At 40.7% G+C, this 18,165-nt stretch overlaps 1 protein-coding gene across 1 annotated transcript in view; it reads right to left on the reverse strand.

Annotated features, from left to right (window-relative positions):
- CACNA2D1 (calcium voltage-gated channel auxiliary subunit alpha2delta 1) overlaps positions 1–18,165 on the reverse strand; it is an 88,073-nt gene that overhangs the window by 52,361 nt on the left and 17,547 nt on the right. Inside the window, exons 5-10 of the mRNA XM_087722359.1 lie at positions 14,677–14,755; positions 12,410–12,459; positions 11,052–11,141; positions 5,784–5,852; positions 3,880–3,954; positions 2,354–2,428 (exon numbers count right to left, since the gene is read on the reverse strand). Of these exons, the coding sequence (XP_087578485.1) occupies positions 2,354–2,428; positions 3,880–3,954; positions 5,784–5,852; positions 11,052–11,141; positions 12,410–12,459; positions 14,677–14,755 (438 nt within the window). The remainder of the gene's footprint in view (positions 1–2,353; positions 2,429–3,879; positions 3,955–5,783; positions 5,853–11,051; positions 11,142–12,409; positions 12,460–14,676; positions 14,756–18,165) is intronic.

Genomic DNA, 18,165 nt, shown 5'->3' on the forward strand with positions numbered 1-18,165 from the left:
CAGACAGCAGTGGGATTGGACCCTGTGACTGATTGTTTTGAGAAAGGGATACACTTTTGCTTTTAATGAGGCGACAATCACAGGAACATTCAGGGTTGGTTTTCAACAGATACGTGCCACTATGATAACTCCAATAAAAGTATTCTTTGAGGAATTCACCTGTCTTGGAGTTTTGCTTGCTATGGATTTATTACTTGGAGCCTTGGCACCAAAACAGCATGGAGGCTTACAAGTGTGATTGTGCGCTTCCTCTCTTTGTGCGCTTCTATCCATCAACGCACAACCAAAACCCCATTTTCAACCCTAAAATCCCGTTGACTGGCTATTCAACAGAAAGAGAGGAGCCGGGATCGGGATATTTCTCTACTAAATTACCAACTAGCAAGAATCACTAGCTGGTTACCAAATAATATAGCAATAGCAATAGCAGTAGACTTATATACCGCTTCATAGTCCTTTCAGGCCTCTCTAAGCGGTTTACAGAGAGTCAGCATATTGCCCCCAACAATCTGGGTCCTCATTTTACCCACCTCGGAAGGATGGAAGGCTGAGTCAACCCTGAGCCGGTGAGATTTGAACCGCTGACCTGCTGATCTAGCAGTAGCCTGCAGTGCTGCATTTAACCACTGCGCCACCTTGGCCCTTAATACTTTCCTTCAGTTTCACAGTAATTTGTAAAATATTGGTTCTGCTTGGCATCTCTGCATTGTTTCATTTCCTGAGGGCACTTTCGCTGGGTTCTTTGCTACAAGTGGGGGTGCCGTTGAAACCAACACAACCACAAGGGTCTTTCATTCCATCCCCCCCTTCTGTTCGTGAAGCCGTGCGCCGCTTCCAACCCTATTTTGAAAATCTCCCGGGCTAGAGTTTATTTTAAAATAATTCCCTGTTTCAAAAGATCTGAGCTGATATCGTGGACGGGAGTCTCCTGTCCTGCACGATGAGATCAAATTTAAGACATCCAAATCAAAAAAATAAATAAGCAAAAGGATGTCTATTTTACAACACAGCCCAGCGTGCCAGCTCAAGGAATCGTGGCTGTATTTCTATAACTACATAACTATATTTTAATAGCTCAAGCCACAAAGCAGATCATTCAGTTTAATAAAGGGTTTTCACCCCACCAGAAATTTTAGGATTAGGGTTTTATTCCAATAATAGTTTCAAGAGAGAGAGAAAAGGACCTCTGGATTACCACAATGGCTTGGATGTAAGTACTATTAAACCGAGTGAGAAATTTTTTTTTTTTAAAAAAAAAGATAAACAGAAGTTGATGTAAATTGCTTGTAAGCCAAACAAACCAGTTGCAGAACTGTGTTTTGCTCTGAATTTTGAAGGCAGGGGATAAAAAAAAAAAATTAGGTCATGTTTCAAAAGCTTGTCAAGAACAGTGATAATTTGCTGTTTGGGGAATAAAAGCTACACACAGGCTATAAATAAAAAAAGCTCCTTGTATTGTACATGTTTTTGAGTTTAAAAACTACTCAGTCAAGTCAAAAAAAACACCCCATGAAGCGTGAATATAAATAAGGCACTGCAGAGTTTACTAAAGATGTAAGGCCGTCTGCATAATAACTCCAGGTACATTAAGCGGAGAGAGTAAAAGAGGAGGCGTCAAAAACTAGGTTCAGTTTTTGGACAGGCAAATGGACATGCGCATTTCAAGATTCAGATTCAGCGTGGACGTAAAAAAGATTTAAAATAAAATAAAATGAAAAAGAAGGTATTGGGCCATCAACCAAAGAAAATGGAGAGCGAACTGAAGAACTGCAAAACAGTCTTCCTTGAGATCTTGAAATCGAAGCAATATCCTAACGTGATTTCAGCTACTTCGCGCACGGAAGTCCTTAGTAGGGTTTTTAACCTTCCGCATTTGTCCGTTTTAGCAAACAGAAAGAGGGACATTTCGCTTCAGAGTCTAAAATCAAAGCAACGTGCACCAAAGGTTACTGTCAACTCACAAAGGATTTTCATGCCTCTTATCAAGTTGCCATGTGAGGAAAGGGGGGGGGGAGTGCATTCCACGGATCTCAGATTACCACAGGAGCCTTGTGAGGCGTGCAATTCCACAGCCTGCTGGAGCACCTTGTTGGATAATGTGATTTATGACACAGACTGAGGGGAGGGAGGTAAACAGGGGGAAAGTTCAGCCGTAATTTACGTGAGGTCAGATCTGACTGGATTTCCTTTGAAACTTGGCTCGAGGCTCATAAGTTAATGAGGGCATCTTTCGGAAACCTGACGGGTTACCAGGGAAACAGAAGATCTTTGGGGATTACCAACCTTATCAAATGCCTTTCTGCAAAACAACAACAGAAATTGAAATAAATGGCAACCAGAAGATATCCCATACCTTTGGTTGAAGATTTGGATGAAGCAGCACATAACCATTGGGATCAATGGCAAAATAATAACCGTTGGGGCACAGCTGTTAAGGAGAAGAAATGAAATAGTTGCATTTCAGAAAAGCTGGGCACACTAAACCATGCAGAAAGTGAGGTCAGATCTGACTGGATTTCCCTTGAAACTTGGCTCGAGGCTCATAAGTTAATGAGGGCATCTTTCGGAGACCCGACAGTTACCAGGGAAACGGAAGATCTTTGGGGATTACAACAGTTTGCTTAATGGCCGTTCCAAGTTACAACAGAACCAGAAAAAAGGGATATATGACCATTTTTCACACGTATGACCGTTGCAGCATCTATCAGATTCACATGATCGAAATTCAGACCCTTGGCAGCTGACAGGATTCCCTTAATTTTCTTGCTTAGCCACAGAAATTTGGGGGGGGCGTTGTGGTTGCATGTTGAGGGCTGCCCGTACTGACTATGGAATTGAGACATTGCTTAAACATTAACATTCAATTGACGCAACTTTTTTTTGCAAATCACAAGGTCTATAATCCTCAGCCACGCTGGACCTATCCAGAGATGGCCCAACTGGGAATTAAAAAAAAAATATGGCAGCAAAACATTTCAGCATGTTCTAATATCATTCACTATAGGTAAAGGTTCCCCTGGCACATAGGTGCTAGTCGTTCCAGACTCTAGGGGGCGGCGCTCATCTCCGTTTCAAAGCCGAAGAGCCAGCGCTGTCCGAAGATGTCTCCGTGGTCACGTGGCCGGCATAACTCAACGCCGAAGGTGCATGGAATGCTGTTCCCTTCCCACCAAAGGTGGTTCCTATTTTTCTCCTTGCATTTTTACGTGCTTTCGAACTGCTAGGTTGGCAGAAACTGGGACAAGGAACGGGAGCTCATTCCGCTACCCGGCGCTAGGGATTCGAACTGCCGATTAGCCGACCTTTCTGGTCGACAAGCTCTGTGCCTTAGCCACTGAGCCACTGCATCTCAATCACTTACTATCGCCCCAGAAAAAAAGACGATGAAATAATCCTGGAAATGAAGCTAATTCTGTTTTGTTCCAACGTGATTCCTACGGGGAAAAATAAACCCGTGACTCCCTATTCATATAAATGTGACATATTATTTAAAGGGTGTCATCCTTTGGATCCAAAAGTTGAGATTGCTTATGTGTTGAAATAATGCTTAGTCGAAAGCTTCGGCTGTAAAGGAAGCAGAAAGCAGAGGACAATGAGGTTAATCGCTCCTTTTGTCTCTATCTTCTGGTTTTCAAAGCTGTGGCCCAGAGCCATCACCTCCAAGTCCCCCTACAAGGGACTAGAACATTGGTAGGCCTTGTGTTTATTCCTTAAAGAAAGAAGCCATGTCCGCAAAAATTGGGGAAAGGGGAAACCATTATTTTTTTTTTCTCCCTTGACTTCCAGGCAGTGGAACTAGATAGACTGGAAGGAAACTTGAAGAGGATCCAAGCTACTGCAGAAGTTAAAAAAAAGAAACAGATGATAGAGGAAACTTACAGTAAAACGAGGGGTGACCTTTTTAATTTCTTCCAGAGACACGTCAACTCCCATTACGCCAAGGATCAGCTGGTTCTGGTCAACAAACAAACAAACAGATTTATTTTCAGGTGATTCAATGCAAGCTGAATGAGTAAAGCCAAATTTCTCTTCGGAGGAGGTCAAAGATAATTAAGAAGAAATTAACGTGTTCCAGATGTTAATGAGTTGACTCCTCCTCCTGCAGTGTATACATTTTACACGGCGAGTAATTAACACCGTTTGAAGACTCGTGAAAGCCTTACTTTTACTTTGATAGTGTACAGCATGTATGCGTCTCCTGACAAAGAAAGGAAGGAAGGAAGGAAGGAAGGAAGGAAGGAAGGGAGAGATGGAGGGAAGAGGAGAGATAGAAAGAAAGAAAGAAGGAAAGAAAGAAAGAGGGAGGGAGGGAAAAGAGAAAGAAAAAAGAAAGGAAGGAAGGGGGAGAGAGGGAAGAGGAGAGAAAGAAAGAAGAAAGCGGGAGAGAGGAAGAGAGAGAGTAGGAGAGAAAGAAAGAAAGAAGGAAGGAAGAAGAAAGAAAAAAGAAAGAAAGAAAGAGGGAGGAATAATGAGGAGAGAAAGAAAGAGGGTGGAAGAGGAGAGAAAGAAAGAAAGAAAGAAAGAAAGAGGGAGGAAGAGGAGAGAAAGAAAGAAAGAAAGAAAGGGGGAGGGAGGAAGAGAGAGAGGAGGAGAGAAAGAAAGAAGGAAGGAGGAAAAAAGAAAGAAAGAAAGAAAGAAAGAAAGAGGGAGGAAGAGAGATGAGGAGAGAAAGAAAGAAAGAAAGAAAGAAAGAGAGAGGAAGAGGAGAGAAAGAAAGAAAGAAAGAAAGAAAGGGGGAGGGTGGAAGAGAGAGGAGGAGAAAGAAAGAAAGAAAGAAAGAAAGAAAGGGGGAGGGAGGAAGAGAGAGGAGGAGAGAAAGCAAGCAAGCAAGCAAGCAGGCAGGCAGGCAGGCAGGCAGGCAGGCAGGCAGGCAGGCAGGAAGGAAGGAAGGAAGGAAGGAAGGAAGGAAGGAAGGAAGGAAGGAAGGAAGGAAGAAACCCTCTGTATATCCAGGCATCTCGTCTCATTGTGGGTCATTCACAATGAGAATATCTTCATTGATATTTAGTTGTGGCCTTTTCCCAGTCTCCAGAAAGTAACTCCAAGATACTCAGAGTATCATAAACAATCTAAAGGGGGTTGCCAACACATTTCTCTCTCTCTCTCTCTCAAACACACAAAGATAAACAAACAAAACCTGGAAGCTATTTCCTGGTCATCCACAGCAAACAGACTGCAGGTACGAATCTACTGACATGATTTCCAAATCAAATGTTGTAAACTTGTTCACAGTCCATTTGGGTTGAGAAATACACTAACTGCAGCCTCTAAGTTAAGTCTCATCTATCCTTGTGGATTTATTTCTGCACAGAGATGCTGTAGGACAGGGGTGCCAAACTCACAGCGTCATGGCAGCATCATGTGAAGTATCAGCACTCTCCCCCCCACCCCCCGGCTAAACTGGGCATGGGCGTGGCCAGTGTGTGACGCATCTGGCCCTCGGGCAGTAGGAGATGGGAGGGGTCAAACACGTCATCAATCATGAGTCCCTGGGTGCCCAAAAGAGGTTTAAGTCCATCTCACCTTGAATGCCTTTCTTATCTCCCGCTCTTTTCCCTTGACTGTTAGTTGGCCAGATTCTTGTGAGAACTCAAGCTTGCAATAAGTCTATATAACTCATTTGAACTGCCGGAATCTCCTGGTTTCCCTGGCGCTTGACAGGCGCATAGCATTGCAAGCTCATGGCAGAGAGGATGAACTGGTTTCCATTTCAACTTGTCAGACTACTTAACCGTTGGAAACGGAAGCTTGACGTCACGCCAGGATTGCGTGAGGGGGCTTACCTGATTGTTCTTTTGATCTTTGGTGAGGTTGAAGACGGGCAAGGTTCCCGTAATAACCAACCCAAGTTCCTAGAAAGCGATCAGAGAGAGAACCGTTTTATAGTGGAAACAAAACGTCATCATGAACATGGAAGTCCCCATTCAAAACGCCGTTCCCAAAATGTCATTTGTGAATAAACTGTGAAATAATGTGGAACGTTTTTTAATGTAGGAAACAAACAGCAGTTTCCACAATCTGTGGGAGCATGAATGGGGCACTATAACGAAGGCCTGGCGTTCTGCATACGACATCTGTCATCTTGGAGGGTTAAACCAGCCCCCCACCACACTCTGCGGTCTCCAGAAAAATCAGTCAATCAGTCAGACAGACAGACAGTCTGTCTCTGTATACATCTATCTATCTATCTATCCATCCATCCATCCATCCATCCATCCATCCATCCATCCATCGGCTCTGTCTATCTGTCTGTCGATCTATCAATTCTCTCTATCTCTATCTCTATCTGACTATCAATCAATCACCTCGCTCTATCTATCTATCTATCTATCTATCTATCTATCTATCTATCTATCTATCTATCTATCTATCTATCATCTTATTTCTATAGCTATCTTTCTATCTCTCTATCTCTCTATGTCTGTCTGTCTGTCTGTCTGTCTGTCTGTCTGTCTGTCTGTCTATCTATCTATCTATCTATCTATCTATCTATCTATCTATCTATCTATCTATCTATATATATATATATCATCTATCTATCCTTCCCTATCCATCCACCCTCCCTCTATCAATCTCTCTCCCTATCCAGCCCTCCTCTTTCTACCTACCTACCTATCTATATCATCTCTGTATCATCCCTATCAGATGTTCCTATCTGTCTGTATCATCAATCATCTCTCTCTCTTTCTCTTTCTCTCTCTCTCTCTCTCTCTCTCTCTCTCTCTCTCTCTCTCTCTCTCTCTCTCACACACACACACACACTCACTATTAATCAAATCTATTATCTATCAATCAATCAATCATCTATATCTATCTATCATCTATCATCTATCATCTATCATCTATCATCTATCATCTATCATCTATCATCTATCATCTATCATCTATCTATCTATCTATCATCTATCTATCTATCTATCTATCTATCTATCTATCTATCTATCTATCTATCTGATTATCAATCAGATCTATCTCTCTCTCTCTGTGTGTCTCCTCCTCCTCCTCCTCCTCCCCCTCCCTCTCCTCCTCCTCCTCCTCCTCCTCCTCTTCTTTGGATGCTGTATTTTTCTGGGTGTCACATCACATGTGCAAAATACTTTTTGGTGGCTCTGATGATTTCCCTTGGCTTATCACCTCCTCATCTATCTAATCAGAAAACATTATTTCAACACTCCAGGGGGATAGACGTGTGTGCCGTTACCTCTGAGAAAAACACACTTTTGTCTTCAGCCCCCAAAGTCAATCCTCAGCACTGGGTCGACCATAGAACACGTTCTCCAACTTATTTTATATCATTTAATCCGCTTTTCAGTGCCGAGGATCAAATAAATATTCCTTTTCTTTGGAAATCATAGGGGGATGCTAAACAGATGTTAAAACTGATAGGAAGGCAATGTTGAATAGGGAACTACAAAAGCTAAACAGGTGTGCCGATACAGAAGGCTGTAAAACTGTTTTATATTGTTATGTCTGTCTTATTTTTTTCTGTATTTGTTGTTCGTTTTCTGTTTTTAAAGGTAAAAACGTTCAATAAAAACTATTTAAAAAAAAAATACTCTACAAACTGCCATGGAGAAGAAGTGCTAAATCCTATCTTTTTAAAAAAATCATTTGCAAAAAAAAAATAGACTTGAACAAAAAGATATTTTGCAACTACCTTTTCTGACAAGTATAAATTAAATAGCTATACAAAACATTTAAAAAGAAAAAGAAAATAAGAGGGGGGGAGGGAAATAAGATCAGGAGGACAGAATGATTTTTGCTGGTGTTCTTTCCCCCCCCTCCTCCTCTCCTTGCTGACATTTAAGTACAGGATGTGTTGGCAAGATATGAATTTTCTCCAGAGACATTTCCAGTAAGTTCTTCATCACTAACCAAGACACGATGGTCGTTGAACTTTTGAGCATCGGAACTATAATGATGCAAAAGGCTGACCTATCCGATAGCATTGGCTCTGGATGGACGGAGCACGTTGAAAAAAAATTAAAGAGGCATTAAATTGTAAAGCCAAGAAGGAAGAGGTGGAAATTCAGCTGGTGGCGCAGCAATTCATATATTACAATAACTCCTGTCGGGTTTAAATGCCTCCGTCAATGTTATCATATCTTTCGGTGGCAAAGGTTTCGATAGCTGCGCTTGCAATTCCTCGCAACCTGTCTTGTGAATCGGCGTCGTTTCCTGCACGGTTACGCATCTGACACATTTCACATTAGGGACAACTAAACAACCAGGGGGATGTGAGGTCGTCCTGCCTTCAGCAAAGCCGAAGAAAATGAGGCTTGGCTGCAAATCAGTTCAGGCATTGGATGAAAAAATAAATATATTACACAATATTAAATATGTAGAGCCAAAACTTTCTGCTAAGTTGGTCTGCAGAGTCGTTCGAACAAAAGCAATGGGGGACTAATCAAGGAGAGGAGCAACCTAGAACCAAGGAGAAATTTCCTGGCAGGGAGAACAATTGGCCAGTGGAACTCCTTGCCACCAGAGGTTGTGGGTGCTCCATCCCTGGAGGCTTTTAAGAAGAGATTAGACCAGTGATAGACGACCTGGTCCCTACCGTCCACTTGTGGGCGTTCCAGCTTTCATGGTGGGCGGTAGGGGTTTTGTCCGATACCAAAGCACTTTCCTTTCTTTTAATTTAATTGACTTCCCTACTTTATAAATCGGTTCCACCACAAAACCGTGTTCGACTAAAGCGTGCTCGACGAAACCGCGTAGCTGACGTCATCACAGTGCGACGAAAAAAGCACGCTGTAAACGCTAAAGCTAAAATTAACCCCTAAACCTAAACCTAACCCCCCTAACCCTAACCCTAACCCTAAACATAACCCTTAACCTAACGCTAAACCTAATCCTAACCCTTAACCTAACCCTAAACCTAAACCTAACCCTAACCCTAACCCTTAACCTAACCCTAACCCTAACCCTAAACCTAAACCTAACCCTAAACCTAACCCTTACCTTAACTTGAATTGGCTTGCTTTCAAAGCGCTATTTAAAGCGCCCTTTTTTCTCCGCGGTCGCTGTTGTCGCCCTGCTGATGACGTCAGCGACGCGGTTTAATCGGGCGCGCTTTAGTGGAGCACGGTTTTGACGTGCCACGTATAAATCACCGTTACTGTGGAACCGGTGGGCGGTTAGAAAATTTTACTACTAACAGAGATGCAAAAGTGGGCTGTAGGTATAAAAAGGTTGACTCCCCCTGGACTAGACAGCCATTTGTCTGAAATGATATAGGGTCTCCTGCCTGAACAAGGGGTTGGACTAGAAGACCTCCAAGGTCCCTTCCAACTCTCTGTTATTCTGCTATGAAATTATTTCCAATATATTTCATCGCGGTCTCCAACTACACCAATTGCTTAAAAGTGCCACAGAGATGATAAAGAGGTCTGGAGATTAAATCATAAAGCAAATTCTTCAATATTTTTTTTTACTATCAAACACAAGAGAAAGAAAGAAAAAAAGTATGTTATTTCTCAGATTCAAAACAGTGCTGGATTTCTAAGAGAAGAAAAAGATTTTTACAATGGATAAAGGCCTACTGGTTACAGGCAGTCCTTGACATGACCACAATGGGGGCAAAGATTTATGTTTGCCAAGCAAGACACGTGTTAAATAAGTTTTGCCCCGTGTTGAAATCTTTCTAGCCAACGTTGTTAAGTGGAATAACCAGGTTGGTTAAGTTAATAATAAGGTTGTTAAGTGAATCCGGCTTCTCCATGAACTCTGCTTGTCAGAAGGCTGCAAAAGGGGATCACGTAACCCCGTCATAAGTACATGCCAGTTGCCGAGCGTTTGAGTTCTGATCACATGACCACAGGAATGCTGCAAAGGTTGATAAGTGTGAAGAGCAGTCCTAAGTCCCTTTTTTTTTCAGTGCTGTTGGAACTCTGAATGGTCACTAAATGAACTGTTGTAAGTTGAGGATTAGCTGTCACAGCTTTTTCCCCATCTCAAAAAAATGCGAGGGTTGTAACGGGTTAGGAGCATATCACTGTGAAAATGCAGATGTGATTCTTATTTCTTCTTATATGAATTGAAAATTCTTCCTTAGTATCTCTAATCTTTAGCAAATCTATATCATCTATCTTTCTATCTTTCTTTCTTTCTTTCTTTCTTTCTTTCTTTCTATCTAGCTTTCTATCTTTCTATCATCTATCCATCCCTCTCTGTCTCTGTCTCTCTCATTCTGTCTCTATCTATCTATCTATCATCTATCTATCTATCTATCTATCTATCTATCTATCTATCTATCTATCTATCTATCTATCTCTATCTTTCTATTATCTATCCATCCCTCTCTGTCTCCCTATCTATCTATCTATCTATCTATCTATCTATCTATCTATCTATCTATCTATCTATCTATCTATCTATCCATCCATCCATCCATCCATCCATCCATCCCTATCCACCTCTCTCTTTCCCCCTCTCTATCCCTACCTACCTACCTATCTACCTACATCTATCTATCTATCTATCTATCTATCTATCTATCTATCTATCTATCTATCTATCTATCTATCCCTCTTTCTCTCTATCCATCCCTATCAATCCATATCTATATCTATATCTATATCTATATCTATATCTATATCTATATCTATATCTATATCTATATCTATATCTATATCTATATCTATATCTATATCTATATCTATACCTATACCTATACCTATACCTATACCTATATCTAATCTATCTATCTATCTATCTATCTATCTATCTATCTATCTATCTATCTATCTATCTATCTATCTATCTATCTATCCAGCCCTATTCGTCCCTACCTCCATCCATCCAACTACCTATCTATCCATGCGTATCCATCCATCCATCCATCCATCCATCCATCCATCCATCCATCCATCCATCCATCTACTCTTTATCTCTTTATCTCTCTATATCTCTATCTCTATCTCTATTGGCTAAAGAAATTCCTTTCAACTGTGTCACCACCAGTGAGATTTTTCCACCACAACATTTTAGTGCAATGAATCATTTCATTTCTAACAATTTTCTGACCAAAATACCCACATGGCACATACCAGAGCATCCAAATAAACGTTGGTCCACTGGACTTGTTTGGCTTTTTGCTTCGCCATCACCATGGGTCTCCCCAAAACATCCAAATATTCCTGTTTAAAAACAAAACAGGGATTGGGTGAGAGACAGACACATCATTGTTATATCTGTGGGTCTTTGTCCTTCGTGATTTCTCTCCGTTTCTTTCCCTTCTGTTTTGCTGTCTCCCGCCATCCAGACTTTTTTTCTCTCTTTCTGATCGACAATTGTTAATTTTTTCTTCCTCTACATTTTTGCACAATGTTTATCTCACTTTGGGGATCCCCTAAGTAGTGCCATTTAATTGGCACCGAACAACACTGACCAATATTATAGGATAAGCAGAGAGAATTGGAGATAGATTGGTCATACAAAAACCTCAGCTGCGTGCCATGATTTCTACATTCCAAAGCCCTCCCAATTAAATGTAATTTGCAGTAAAGTACAAGTTATTTACATGTAAATAAAAGCATGGAAAATGCACCCTTCATGACGTACACATTATGTTTATCCCAGTGGTGGGATTCAATTTCGTTTTTTACTACCGGTTCTGTGGGTGTGGCTTGGTGGGCGTGGCATGGCTTGGTGGGTGTGGCATGGCTTGGTGGGTGTGGCATGGCTTGGTGGGCGTGGCTTGGTGGGCGTGGCAAGGGGAAGGATACTGCAAAATCTCCATTCCCTCCTGATCAGCTGCGACTTGGGAGGCAGAGAATAGATGGGGCGGGGCCAGCCACAGGTGGTATTTGCCGGTTCTCTGAACTACTCAAAATTTCCGCTGCCGGTTCTCCAGAACTGGTCAGAACCTGCTGAATGCCACTTCTGAATACCACTGAGCAACAATTTGACACAGATCTGCAACGATATGGCCTTCCTTCCTTTATTCCTTCCTTCCTTCCTTCCTTCCTTCCCGCCCTCCTTCTATCTATCTATCTATCTATCTATCTATCTATCTATCTATCTATCTCCTTCCTTCCTTCCTTCATCCTTACATTCTGATTTACCAAGGGTACGTTGCTACCAAGGATGCAAAAAATAAAGGCATTTGAAGTCCCACATACTGTACATTTTCTAATGATCAGTTTCTATCAAAATCAATGGATTAGCACCTTTCCCTCAACAATTCTTTCTATGAGTTTTTTTTTAAATTAGCTATTGTAGGGGTCTCCAACCTTGGCAACTTTTAAGATGTGTAGACTTCAACTCCCAGAATTCCTCAGTCAGCTGCCTGAGGAACTCTGGGAGTTGAAGTCCCCTGCGCTATAGTATATGGGTAAATTTCAATTTCTTCCACTTTAGAACTGGCATTCCCAATTAAGAAATGATTGCCAAAATACAGACATACCTGTGTGTTTATTCTTATGGCACCAATGGAAGGGATTTCATAATAATAACCTGAAATAGAAAATTTAATGCAGAAATCTGAGTTTTAATGAAATACGGATTTTCAGATGAAACCCTAGAAATATTATGGCTATGAACATGGAGTGAACAGCAAAAGAAATCACGAAATTCAAATTCAGAAGTCACATACATTTAAAGATCGCTGATGTACATTTCCTGATGATTTTTTCCTATACTTTTTTTCTCTTTCCTATTGACAATTGTTTCATTACTCTTCTTCTGTAGTGGCCACACAAATATCCAAGTGGTGTGCCATGATTTCTATGTTCAAAAGATCTCCCAGTAAATTGGCAATAATTTACAATAAATTATAAGTGTGCGTCTTTACATGAATAAAATGTGTAAAAATGTACCTTTGATGATGCAAGCATTTATATTCTTAAGAATATCTACAGACCCCCTTGCATCCTGGACATAAATTGTTTCAACTCCTACCCTCAAAACGATGCTATAGAGCACCGCACACCAAGACAACTAGACACAAGAACATTTTTTTTCCCAAACGCCATCCCTCTGCTAAACAACTAATTCCCTCACCACTGTCAAACTATTCACTAAGGCTGCGTTACTATTACTATTAATCTTCTCATCGTTCCCATCACCCATCTCCTCCCACTTATGACTGTATGACTATAACTTTGTTGCTTGTATCCTTACGATTTATATTGATATTGATTGTTTCCTGGATGCTTATTTGTACCCTGTGACTATCTATTAAGTGTTGTATCGTAGGATTCTTGATGAATGTATCTTGTCTTTTTATGTCCACTGAGAGCATCTGCACCAAAGACAAATTCCTTGTGTGTCCAATCACATTTGGCCAATAAAGAATTCTGTTCTGTTCTTATTCTTATTCTATATTCTGTATTCTGTATTCTGTATTCTATATTCTGTATTCTATATTCTATATTATTCTATATTATTCTGTATTCTGTATTCTGTATTCTGTATTCTGTATTCTGTATTCTGTATTCTGTATTCTGTATTCTATATTATTCTGTATTCTGTATTCTGTATTCTGTATTCTGTATTCTATAATATTCTATATTCTATATTCTATATTCTATTCCATTTGTATTCTGTATTCTATATTCTATATTATTCTATATTCTATATTCTATATTCTATATTCTATATTCTATATTCTGTATTCTGTATTCTGTATTCTGTATTCTGTATTCTGTATTCTGTATTCTGTATTCTGTATTCTATATTCTATATTATTCTATATTCTATATTATTCTATATTCTATATTCTATATTCTATATTCTATATTCTATATTCTATATTCTATATTCTATATTCTATATTCTATATTCTATATTCTATATTCTATATTCTATATTCTATATTCTATATTCTATATTCTATATTCTATATTCTATATTCTATATTCTATATTCTATATTCTATATTCTATATTCTATTCCACTCCACTCCACTCTACTCTACTCCAAGAGAAAGGATATAGAAGTAATAAGACTACATGAAGTTCATAAATAGTAAATGAATAAAGCTACAAGGATATAAATCTGATTTTATACACAAGAGGAAAATATGGGTTTTCCATATTTTGCTACCTGCTTTATTAATATCCCACTGTTCTTAAGATTAAAATGTTGTTTTACCTTGGTGCTCTCTCTGGGCTTTCTGGCAGACGTTTCATTACCCAACTAGGTAACCTCATCAGTATTAGCAAGGAGTGGAGTTTGCTCTCTTTTTACATTTCAGCCCTGAATTACAAATGTTCTCCTTTATAGGCTTAAAAGAATCAGAAGGCATTAAGCAGCAACATTATCTCTCTCTCTCTCTCTCCCTCTCCCCCTCCCTCTGTGTGTGTGTGTGTGTGTGTGTGGAGAAAAAATACTGTGGGGCGGGGAGGTAAGACACCCCTAACACCCCTCAGGTGTGTGTTCTGTTAAGATTCAGCCTGTCGTGCCGTAAAACGGCTTCTACTGTACTGCCGTAAAATGGTTTCTACCGTACAGGGCAGCGGAGTTGCCATGGAAATGGCTTCACAGTACTCCACAAGGGGGCTCCCTCTGGCAAGGAGGAAAATCCAACATTAGAAATTATGTTTGGGTCTGGACGTTTCCCCCCTACAAATAAATACCCAGGCAACGGGAGGACTATCGGCTAGTCATAAATAAATATAAACTGTGGCTTGTTGTAAAGTACTTATCCATGCGTATATAAACCCACAATACCTTTATTTTCACAGGCCATCCACTGTATGGGTCCTTTATCGTAGTTATGTTGACCAACCGAAAATGTAAACACACGGACCTAAAACAGAAATATATATATGTATGTTTGACAAGGAGCAGCTAAATGGCTGGTGTGAGTATAATATGGCTGGATTTTTATTGTTAGCAATGCTAAAAATCCTTTGAACATATTCATGAGCTTTAATAGGAAAGGATATAAGTTATAAAATAAACTGTGCCAGGAGGGAAAAAAACGATAGCTTGATACTTCAACATCATTAAACAATGGCTGCCATCTAGTGGAAGAGCTGTTAGTGAGTGACCAAAACTTTCTATTTCTTTCTTTTTTTAAATAGAAGGCGAGCCTCATTTAGCCTTCAAACTACATTACTTGCACAATGATTGCCTTTGGTTATCTAAGTTAAGTTTTTTTGGGAAGCCATCTGGAAGACAAGTAGTTGTGAAAGACATTCTTGGGCACAAAGTTTTGAAGAACCAATAATGTTGGATACATGGGAAAAGATATGGGTGAGAAACGTAAAATCCACACAAGCCCAAAATTTGAGAGAGAACTTTTATAAGATGTTTTTATAGAGGGCATTTAGATCCTTAAAAAAACTGGCCTGTATGTATCCGAATTTACAACCTAAATGCTGGAGATGGGATTGTGTTGATGCTACATATTACCATCTATGGTGGACTTGTAAAAAGGTTAGAGCATTTTGGATAAAAATATGGTGGATTATGCAAAATGTTCTTTAAAAAAGGATCAAGTTTCCCCCTCAGTTATTCCTGTTAGGTATAACTACTGATTGTACTGTTACAGAGACTAACTTGATTTTGTATTTAATAACGGCAGCAAGACTGTTGGTGGCGCAATACTGGAAGAAGGAAGATTTGCCTACTATTCAAGAATGGACATTAAAAGTCACAAACTTAGCAGAGATGGCTAAAATATCAGCATATCTCAAGGACCACTCAAATGAGAGATATAAACTGGAGTGGAGAAGATGGATTGACTATATTCAAAATAAATATGAGACTAAGAAATTCCAGATAGTTTATGACTGAAGAAGCAAGGAATGATATAATTTGTTTAGAGTTAGCCTAACAACAGAGGAGTTAAAGCTCAAATGAAAGATGATACTAACTTTTTTTAAAGTTTATTTTAGAACATCTTTGTTAAAGATTTATACCCTGTATTTGTTCTGGGAAGTTGGGGGGGAGGGAGGTTGGGGGGGTTGGGTTCGGGGGGGAGGGTGGGGGAGGGGAGGTAAATATTTGTAAAAGCTTTTTTTTTTCAAAAATTTGCAATTTTAAAAAAAAGACATTCTCCAAAACTTCCTGGTTGTTTCTACGCACAGCCTTAGCTTTCCCATCCCTCAAACTTTATTATGTTTTACCATCTTTCAGTTTTTCCTAAACCTCTCCAGGTTGGGGTAGGGAGTGGTGCGAGGGCCTACAGGTGAAGTTCTCACCTCACCATCAGGAGGCGGTGAGTTTGATCCTCGGTTGAGGCAGATATTTCTCTCTCTGGGCACAATGAGAGTATTATCTGCCGAACAAAACTCCGCTTTGGCGACAGGAAGAGCATCTGGCCAGTAAACACAATGCTAGTTCCGTTCAGTTGTCCGGACTCCATCCTCGCAAGGCGTGATGGGGTCGTTAAAAGAAGATGATGAGGATGATTTCCAGGTTAGGATATTAACAGTTCTGATATCAAGAACCAGGAGGGGTTTAAGAAAAGGGCCTTCTCTATTGTGGTTCCTACCCTTGAGAAGATTTTATCCCATGATTCTCCAACCCTTCTGATCCTCCACATTGCCGGCCATGTGTCCCCCCCCCCTCTCTTTTCTTCCTTTTGTCTCTCTGTCCCTTTTTTCTTTTCTTCTTTCATCTCTCTCTCACTCTTTTTCTTTCTTTTTTCTTTTTTATTTCTTCCTTTCTTTCTCTCTCTCGCTCTCTGTCAGTCTGTGTGTGTGTGTGTGTGTGTGTGTGTGTGTGGTGGTTTTTTTTGGAACCTCTTCTGTAGGTGTGGCCTGCTTTCCGGGTCCACTGGTGGAACCTCTTCTAACCGGTTCGGTAGATTTGACGAACCGGTTCTACCGAATAGGCGCGAACTGGTAGGAACCCACCTCTGTTATGGTCTCCTCTGTGTATAAAAACAGATCTGGTTCCCATCAGGATTTATGAATTTCATAATACAAGACCGGTGAAGATAAAAAAGATTTAGGTGAGCCAAGAGATGCACTACAGTCTTTTCATGAATAAAATACCTAACTAGTTGGAAAAGATTTTTTTTAAAAAAAGGACCCTCAGGGGGTAAGTGGTATCAGGCAATTTGCCTCGATCCTGTTGAAGCTCACCGTGTAAAGTTCCTTGTCTTAAAAAAAAAGTCTCACTTCTTAAAGCCTTGCAGGTAATCAGGCATTCAAAGAGAATACGAGAGGAGGTAATTTGGATTCTGCGTTCCGGTGCCAATTAGACTGAAAATTGTCAATCCAAGTTAAGAGAGGTGAAGTCCACTGGGAAGTAACTTAATTTAAGCCGATCATTAATCAGTAAAAGTTGGGCTTTGGCCTCCACCTTAAGCAGGCCTGCTTCCAACTGGCATGACAAGCTGTGTGATCCTGAGAAGACCACTCAAGGGAAGGTTGGTTTGATTCAGAGGTGAGTTCCTACCAGTTCGCACCTATTCGGTAGAACCGGTTCGTCAAATCTACCGAACCGGTTAGAAGAGATTCCACCAGTGGACCCGGAAAGCAGGCCACACCTACAGAAGAGGTTCCAAAATTTTTTTTTGAAACCCACCACTGGTCCTTGGATATGATTATTCTACACTATCATGCTCATATTTATAAAACCCAGTGCCTCTCAGTGCCCCCCCCCATCCATCTGGGTTCTCATTTTACTGACCTCAGAAGGATGGAAGGCTAAATCAATCTTTAGTTGGCCAGGATTGAACTGCTGACTATGAGCAGTGAGTTAGCCTGCAATACAGCATGCTAACCACTGTGCCACCACAGCTCCTTCCTTCCTTCCTTCCTTCCTTCCTTCCTTCCCTCCCTCCCTCCCTCCCTCCCTCCCTCCCCCCCTCCTTCCTTCCCAATAGCACTTCACAGGGCTCTTACAGCCCTCTCTAAGCAGTTTACAGAGTCAGCCTCTTGTCCCCAACAATCTGGGTCCTCATTTTAACTACCATGGAAGTATGGAAGGCTGAGTCAACCTTGTGCCAGTCAGAATCGAACTCCTGGCAATTGCAAGAATTAGCCTACAATGCTGCATTCTAACCACGGTCCGTCCTTCCTTCCTTCCTTCCTTCCTTCCTTCCTTCCTTCCTTCCTTCCTTCCTTCCTTCCTTCCCAATAGCACTTATACCACTTCACAGGGCTCTTACAGCCCTCTCTAAGCAGTTTGCAGAGTCAGCCTCTTGCCCCCAACAATCTGGGTCCTCATTTGACCCACCTCGGAAGGACGGAAGGACGAGTC

Source organism: Thamnophis sirtalis, unplaced genomic scaffold, assembly GCF_051295495.1.
Source record: "Thamnophis sirtalis isolate CommonGarterSnake01/CBP01778 unplaced genomic scaffold, rThaSir2_p1.2 scaffold_9, whole genome shotgun sequence".
Lineage (NCBI taxonomy): Eukaryota > Metazoa > Chordata > Lepidosauria > Squamata > Natricidae > Thamnophis > Thamnophis sirtalis.